At 41.7% G+C, this 8,648-nt stretch overlaps 2 protein-coding genes across 2 annotated transcripts; both read left to right on the forward strand.

Moving 5' to 3' along the window:
- Positions 1 to 1,189: 1,189 nt before the first annotated feature.
- On the forward strand, positions 1,190 to 4,604 carry LOC6560107. Its single transcript, XM_032734586.2, is given in 7 exon segments — positions 1,190 to 1,801; positions 2,332 to 2,456; positions 2,523 to 2,683; positions 2,819 to 2,878; positions 3,090 to 3,252; positions 3,604 to 4,265; positions 4,334 to 4,604. Coding segments are annotated over 6 exon segments (1,092 nt in total). The 5' UTR covers positions 1,190 to 1,326; the 3' UTR covers positions 3,712 to 4,265; positions 4,334 to 4,604.
- A 155-nt stretch (positions 4,605 to 4,759) lies between these two features.
- On the forward strand, positions 4,760 to 8,646 carry LOC6559586 (GPI ethanolamine phosphate transferase 3). The gene is made up of 6 exons (XM_001986959.2): positions 4,760 to 5,057; positions 5,126 to 5,775; positions 5,835 to 6,021; positions 6,089 to 7,697; positions 7,763 to 8,220; positions 8,283 to 8,646. The coding sequence occupies exons 1-6, from the start codon at positions 4,911 to 4,913 to the stop codon at positions 8,475 to 8,477; spliced, it is 3,246 nt and encodes a 1,081-aa protein (XP_001986995.1). The 5' UTR covers positions 4,760 to 4,910; the 3' UTR covers positions 8,478 to 8,646.
- Positions 8,647 to 8,648: the final 2 nt, after the last annotated feature.

Here is an 8,648-nt window from a genome sequence, read left to right on the forward strand (position 1 = left end):
AAGTTGGACAGCAGTTCAATTGAATTCAAAGCTGAAACATTAAGGAGACGACTACAATAGCCCAGCCATGGAGGATCGTAAGTGTGCGCCTATTGTGTAAATTGCAGTTTTTCGCCAACTAGCAGCTAGCAGCAGGTATTCGCCGCATGCAAGTGTAAAGTGTTCGCGTGTTTGCTGTGAACCCTGGTTTGCTTATTGGAACGTACACCTTTGCCAGAGATACACGTCGAGGCGCTAATTAGACAGCGGCTTTGACCGAACAAAGGTATTTCGACAGTTCTGCGCTGACAAAGAGACGAGATTAGCCAGTAACACCGCTAGATAACCTGCCATACATTCAGATGAGTCATGCTCAAGAGTTTGTTGTCTGCGCCTGCCCCAGCGATGCATTGAAATCGTGGGAGTCATTTCCAAAATGCTACAAATATGATTCCGCCTACTGTAAACATTTTAAGTTGTACTATTCAGACGAGAAAGTTTGGCAACGTGGCAAAGATTTTGTGAATCTGCGTCGTTCTTTGTGTACATTGCTTGTTGCAACAGCAACAACTGTGGATAGAAAACGAAGCAACGCCTCCCATTTTACCCATAGTTGATTTTTAATTGAATACACAAAATTGAATTGCGTTTTGTGCCAAATGTATTGTTTATGAATGTTGTACGTCAATTGAACGCAAATCATATTCAATCTATTTTTGAACATGCCCCACAATTGAGATGGTAGTGAACACGTCAATCTTCCACTTGTTGATCATGCAATTCTTTAATTCTTTGCTAACTTGGCACAAAAGCAAAATCAGACTCAAAGCGAGAGAGAGAGAGTGAAAAAGACTCCAGCTTTGGGTGAACTTGTTGTTTGTTGTGGTCTTCTTGTTGTTGTTCTTCTTCTTTCGTGAAGTTGCTCTCTTTGGCTCAGTGCTTCTCTGGCGTTGCCAACTTGTTGAGTTACAGCGAAAAGAGCTGCAGCTACCAATTACCAAAGTTGAGCTCAGTTCAAGTTTGATTGTAGCAGCGCGCGGAAGCGAAACGAGTCAAGAAGTAAACGCTTAGTTAGACACACGCATTTCAAAAGAAAACGCTTTTCAACATGAATCTCTGAATAGAAAATGTGCACAAGAAAAATATCAAAGAACCAAACTGACTACAAGGCCAGCAAACAAGAAAACACAAACAAAAATACTACAATAAATCGCTCGAAGCGCTCGCTTTGAAATTTGAGAAGGTTCCACATGCGCCGCCACGTTCCAATTAGAAAGTGCTGTTCGTTGTTGTTGTTGCTGATGCTGCTGCTGCTTTTGAACATGAGATAGAGCCGAACAAAACAGCATGAGCAGCGAATTGGAGCCTGTTAGTTTAGAGTTCATCGAGGACTCTTATCTGCCGCGCATCGATGACATCACCACAACGCCATCGCTCGACGACCTGGAAATATCTCCAGCTAGCGATTTGGAATGCGGTTGCTATTGCGATGAAGCTGAGCTCTATTTGCGTAATCTGACGCTCGACGACATCTTCTATGATGTCGACTCGGACTACGCCAATACGCTTGAGCTGCAAACCGTCGAGACGGATTTCATTGCGGCCAAGCTGTCTAATCAGGCGCCGTCGCCATCGATGGCGAAACGTTTCCGCTTAAAATTCTTTACCAAGCGTACCATGCGCGATATAAAGGTCACGTTTATAGATTTCTCGAAACCATATCTGGCCAAAATATCAAATAGCGATAACTACAAAAGGTTTCTCACAATTGCTCAGGTTGGCAAAGGTAAAGAGTGGCCAGATTTTTCAGCCTAATGACTAGGTTCAGAAACGAGACCCAAATGTCGTAATAACCACTCTAACTGTAAACTGAAAAAATAACGCTTGTAACAATATTTATACGTATTTGGTTTTTTATTTTTCTTTTTTTGACTGCTTTGCGAAAGCAAAATTTGGAACACGACTAACTTGCCTTAATTACTTCGTGACTAACCAGCTTTTCTTAATTCTCTCTATTTTCCCATTATTTGCCTTCATTATGTGTGCTGCTCAAACCCAACAGTTTGTGAGTATTATTTGTGTTGATAACAATTGAATGTGAACAAAGAAATATCTCAAGTCTTTATGCATTTTATACAAACAAATCCAAACGAAATTCGATATACTCAGCGTATGAAAAAGTCTTTGAGGAAGTTGTCTTCCCAGGAGGTACATAAAATCAAAATTTCAAAATACAAAACAAAACATGCGCCAGTCCTTCAGTTTTTATTTAGCTAACAAATGTAGTAAAACAGACAAACAACATTTTATAGTTATAGAATTATAGACTAATTATATGATTTTGTGCCACAGATAATAGCGCCCACTTGTCGGAGCCCACATCTCCAACAGCATCTGTGGCATCTGCAGAGATTGCCGCCGAGTTTGCAGCGCTCACCGTTGAGGAGAAGGAACAGCGACGCGCCGAATGGAGCCAGGTATGCCCTCAGTCGATAATTTTATATTTTACTTACTAAACACTTTGGTTTTTTATTTGTTTGTAGGAACTGGCACGTGTTGAGGAGGAAATCAATACGTTGCGCACGGTGCTGGCCTCCAAGACGCGTCATGCTTCCGATCTGAAGCGCAAACTGGGCATCACCGTCTGGCGAGAGCTCACCGACGATGTCAATCAAGGCGTCAAGAACTTGAAAGAGAGTCACGTGTAAGTTTTGCAATCTACTTGAAAGAGCTCTCTTCTACCGTAAACAACTGCTTTTTATTTGAATTGCTCATCTCATTTTTTGTTTTGTATAAGTTTTTAATTTAAAAATGTTGCTCATATTATGTATCCACTTAGTTATCAATCGATGGAGCAGGGCGTGGGCAACATATCTAAAGCCGTGCAAGATGCACCACTGTAAGTAATTGTGTTAAAGATTGTGTCTCGAACCAAACATTTCTTGACAAACTAACCAAAACCAAGTCAAATGCTGTCCATTGTTTTCTTTAACACAATTAAATATTCCTCTTCGCTGCTTCTATGTGTCTCTATAACTGTATAATCAATGTATTTGCTTATATGTCTTCCAGTTTATTTATGCTTACAATCTGTGCTTCATATTTTTCAGTTACCAACGTACTGAATCAGTGCTTAAGTCGACCGGTGAGAAAACGGCTTCGGTTTTTGGCAGCATTACGAGCGGGATTACGTCGAAATTCTCACAAATGAAAAATTCTGACTCGATGCGTTCTATCGAAGCTTCGGTTGGCTCTGCCTATGAGAACGTTAAAGTAAGCTATGAACAGAACAATTTTTTGTGCCAATCTCATGCGGTAACTACTATTTTATTATATATCTCTATGTATTTTATTTTATGCCTTTTCTCATACCTCACTTTCTCTATACATTTGAAGCACCCAATAACAAAAAAGAATACACATCATTAACTTAACAAATATGTATTCCACAACTATAATCGCTTGGGCATACTTTAATTATCGGGTCTTAAGCTATTTGTCTAGGCAATTTACTTTTACTTACAATCTTATTGATTAATCGCATGTATTTAAGTGCTTAATATGATATTGTCAATGTCTTGTGTTCTACATACCTATTCGGTTTTCTGCTCTATTCTATTGTAGACGAAGGTGACATCCCGTTCGGGATCAGTTTCCAGTTTCCCAGACGCTCTAGATGAGAACAACACATCATCGGGACTCAATTCACCCACTGATTCTCTAACAAAATAAATGTGCGAGTGTGTTGAAAAACTACACACTTCACATACACACACCACACTCACATACACACACACACACACAAATACACAATATACAAGCAGCACGCGTAAATTAATCAAAAACTAATTAAAACACATACACATAAATAACACTTAATTAACATACATACATATAAACAGATTCGTGCGCACTAACACCAAGAACGGAATTTAATAATTTATGTGGAGATGTGTGTGATTATTATTATTACTATTATACTATTTAATGTATGCATCTATCTTGCATTATCTTGGTAGCATACATATGTGCGTGTCAGTGCTCCACTTCTATAAAGATAAATTGTTTGGGTTAGAAAGCGATAAAGTATATTTACTGAATTCAATTTACGTAAATCTAAGTGTATGTTTAATGTTCAAGCAAAACCAAAAGGACACCAACAACAAGAAATGTAAACAAAACTATACATTGATAACGTATTTACGCTAACTTTTGTTAACACACACAGACACACATGAAAGAGATAATCATTGTGCGGATTTCATTCCAAACTTTTTTGCCCCTTCGTAAGCTTTGATTGAAAGAAGCAAAAAATTGTATAATATATATTTTTATATTTTCATTTTCTTCGTAGACTTTGGGTCGCTTGGCTAAATGGCGTAACTGAAAAAAAAAAAACAATTTCAAAATTAATTGAGAATAATTCAAACAATGAAAAAAGAGCTTAAATGCTAAATAAAGAAATTAAATACATTGCCAATGTTCACAGGCAAATGCTCTAAACACAATGTAAAAAATGTACGGCATACACGCACGCAGCTAACTTGTTGCATCTACACTTGATCTAAGATTTGCTATATGTGTATGGAATTCTTTAAATAAATACGAAATTTTTGTGCCCCAAATCTAAAGGCTTTGAGTTATACATTTAAAAATAACGCCAAATAAACATATCGTAGGTATCTCTGTCTGGCAACTCTAGATGTTGACGAGGGCTGCATAATGGACAACAGCTGGTGCGCACCACAGTTGGCAACGCTGCACTTCACTAGCACAGTGACGAACTGAAAATCAGTAGAAAAAAAATGACAAACTCTAAATGAAACCAAGTTCGCATCGTGATGCAGAACACTTGACAAGACAATTAGTGGCTCCAGCGAGAAGTGCAATTAAGTTTAAATAGTCTAATTAGTGTAAGGGCGGGCCTAAACATGAATTTTACATATGTGTTCGTGCTCATTTGGCTGGCCTATCTAATATGCAGCGGAGTGCTGCTTTTCTCTCGAGGATTTCTACTTGCACGCGTATCCAAAACGGAGACAAGCAGTTGCCGGCGTCTATCCAACAATCCCAATGATGTAAGTCACTTGTCAAGTGTGGAAGCGAGAGATGGAGACTGCAGAGTAACTTTGTTTTTATTTGCTAGGAGTATTTCCTTACGCCAGAGGTTGTGAATGAGATATTTAAGGATGTAAATGCCTCATCATCATCGAATCTATGTCTTCCACAAAAGTCCAAAGTCATAATGCTCGTCATTGATGCATTAAAATACGAATTTGGCGTTTATAATGAGAACACCACCGAACTGTTGCCTTATGAGAATAAACTGGATACACTGCATCAATTGCTGCAGCAATCGCCGGGGAATGCTCGTCTAATGCGTTTTAAAGCGGATCCACCAACGACCACACTGCAACGCCTGAAGGGCCTAACCACCGGCAGTCTGCCCACGTTTATTGATATTGGCTCTAACTTTGCCTCACCGGAGATCAATGAGGACAACGTGATCGATCAGATTGTGAAGACCGACTTGCCTTTGGTATTCCTGGGCGACAGCACGTGGACTGATTTATATCCTCGACGCTTTAAGCGCGCCTACTCCTATCCCAGCTTCGATATCTTCGATCTGGACAGCGTCGACAATCAAATTATGCAGCATCTGCCCAAAGAGCTGGCCAGCAATGATTGGCAGGTGCTGATTGCGCATTTTCTGGGCGTGGATCACTGTGGACACAAGCACGGACCCATGCACGAGGAAATGTCGCGCAAATTGAGCGAAATGAATGACATTATAAAGCAAGTACAACAATGCGCTACAAATATCTTGACAAAACTTAAATACCCCTTAATTTTAGATCTGTTGTGGCTGGCATGGATAATGAGACCACGCTGCTGATAATGGGCGATCATGGTATGACGGCAAGTGGTGATCATGGCGGCGACACTGATGACGAAACCAATGCTCTGCTGTTTGCCTACTCCAAGCAGCATAAATTCTTCACCAGCAGTGATGCGGGCTCAGATAACGAAATGCTGCAGCAGGTAAATTGGAGATAAGACAACGTCTTTATCTGCTACTGTTTAAGAATTACTTGTATTTTATTTGCAGATTGATCTAGTGCCCACACTGTCGACCATACTCGGCGTGCCGATACCCTACTCAAATCTGGGCTTAATCAATTTTAATATTGTGCCCGCTGTCGCTGTGCCCCATTTGAGTAAATTTCAAACATTGCTGCTCCACGCCTGGCAGAATGCCCATCAAATCTATCGCTATTTCTTCAACTATGCGCTGGAGAACAAACGCACCTTCAATGTGGAGCAAATGGATAAGCTGGAAACGGAATTCATACTGCTCACACATCGTGTGCAAACAATTTATAATGAAGCGGCCTTCAAGTCGTTTGTGCGCGATCTAAATATGAATCTACGTGACATACTCAACGTCTGTCGCGAGATCTGGGTTAAGTTTGAGCCCACGCAAATGTCGCAGGGTCTTCTCTTCAGCTTTCTGCCCATCTTCTTTGCCTTTCTGCTCATTAACAACTCAAGTGCCAGCGATTATGCGAAGATATTTAAACCCAAAGAAGTCTTCTACGTGTTTCTCATGAATATTGCCGCTGGCGTCTTTGGCTATCGCTACTATAAGAACTTCTCGTTCAAGACGGAGGAACATGGGGTCATTTTCTTTACCAGCGTGCTCAGCTCTGTGCTGCTGGCCTTTTATACGCTGCGTCACTGGAATAGTATTGCAAACAATTGGGCGAGTGTCAAGCGTTTTGCCCATATGCCCACACGTCTGCTGCTCTTCTCCATGATGGCTGTGTTCTTCTCCAACAGCTTTGTCATACAGGAGGCCAAGATTTTGTCCTATCTGCTTGTTGCTGCTATTTTGCTACTTGTCTATGAGCTGCTGCTGCTAAGCGCACGTCTGGACTTTAAGAACAAGTTTAAGTGGTCACAGTTTTTGCGCTCCGCAGCGTTCCGTCTAATTTTGGCCAGCTTGTTGGCCATTTGCTGTATCCGTTTCGCCTACACGCTGTTTCGTTGCCGCGAGGAGCAGGGCAATTGTGCTGACTTTGCCAGCAATAGTACGCCGGGCTTTTCAGTGAAGAGACCCAGCATGGGCAAGACCTACATTCTGGCTGTAGTCATACTTGTTCTATACACAACGCTGACACGCTTATATTTACGCTCTTGCGGCAATTTGACGGGAAATTCAGCCAATGTGATGTTGGCTCGCTACGGACCGACTGTCGCTTCGATTTGTGCTGGGGGTCACATACTGCTCGCGAATAGCGCCATAAAGAACATTCAACGCACCCATATCGATGCCATGGCGTTGGTCATCTATGGCCTGTTACTGCTGCAAATCGTTGTCGTCTCATGGACGCCGCTGATGACGTTTGTGCTGCCGCCAAAGAATCCCAATAGCATCACCATTAATGGTCGCGACAGCATTGTGCCGGAAATATTTCGAAAAATGAAGCGTATGTATGAAGGTGATGATGCGGAACAGAGCTACGCGATACCCGTCGTCTATGGTCTGGCCACCGTCTACTCATCGATCATCATTTCGTTTGGCGTCTTTCTGGCCATGCTGATGATTGTGGTGCTCGAGCCGCATGCCAGCATTGGCCTAATTGTCTGCATCGTCGTCGGCGCCATCATCTTGAGTATCCATAGCATTCTACGTTATCGCACGGCCACAAGTTTTGGTGCGTATTTGATGCCTAATTTATTATATGCTCAATTAATTTTTATAATTATTTTGCTTTTACAGAGAGCTGTGTGCAGCCGACTTTTAGCGCTGTGGTTGCCTGGTTTCTGCTCGCGCACTTTTGCTTCTTTGCCACATCGCATCAGACGACGCTGTCACAGATCGATTGGCGAGCCGCCTTTGTCGGTCGCTCCAGCGCATTGGGACAGTCGCATCTCATTTCCGGCACTTTGGTCATATTAAACACGTTCTGTGGTCCCATCTTCTTTTACTGTATGTACTCGCTGCTCAGTACGGAGACATTTTCGCTGTTTGCGCTATTTCCCAGCCTCATTAAGAGCAGCAGCAACAGTCGCACCAGCAACAAATCGGATGCAGCTGTTGCATTATCTGATATTGCCACTGAAGCGGTCGGATTTGATATGACGCGTGGCGAGTTGGCGTTGTATGAATACGAGGATGTGTTTCTAGGCGCTGGTTTCAAACTGGCCACTCAGCTCTTCATGCTGCAGGGCATCAAGGTTAGTTGGTGATGCATGTCGAACGCTTTTATATATTCTCTAATATTATTTTTCGATTGCAGATCTTCTGTGCCATGTTGGCCTGCACCATACACTGTCGTCATCTGATGGTTTGGAAAATCTTCGCTCCACGCTTCATCTACGAGGCGCTGGCCACTTTTGTCGGCCTGCCATCATTAATTGTGGGCTATCTGCTGTTGTTGCGCATCAATCGCGCTGTCGATGGACTCATTAAGCGCATCAACAAGGATAAATAGTTGACAGCCAATTAATAGCTGCCTTTGTTCTAGTCCCACAGTCGTATTAACTCAAACATCTTGTATTTAAGCATTAAATTTTATATTGCCAGAGTTTGTATTTTGCCTATAGCTTTTATTTATTTAGCTTTTACTAAATTATAGAAAATAAAAACAGTATAAAAAGAAACA

This window comes from Drosophila grimshawi, unplaced genomic scaffold (assembly GCF_018153295.1).
Source record: "Drosophila grimshawi isolate 15287-2541.00 unplaced genomic scaffold, ASM1815329v1 contig_1369, whole genome shotgun sequence".
Lineage (NCBI taxonomy): Eukaryota > Metazoa > Arthropoda > Insecta > Diptera > Drosophilidae > Drosophila > Drosophila grimshawi.

Bases quoted from the DNA above. Each gene is read 5' to 3' on its own strand.
- LOC6559586 (XM_001986959.2), top strand. From the start codon at position 4,911: ATGAATTTTACATATGTGTTCGTGCTCATTTGGCTGGCCTATCTAATA. The intron at 5,058-5,125 runs GTAAGTCACTTG...TTTATTTGCTAG, and splicing joins TATCCAACAATCCCAATGAT to GAGTATTTCCTTACGCCAGA. The intron at 6,022-6,088 runs GTAAATTGGAGA...TTTTATTTGCAG, and splicing joins ATAACGAAATGCTGCAGCAG to ATTGATCTAGTGCCCACACT.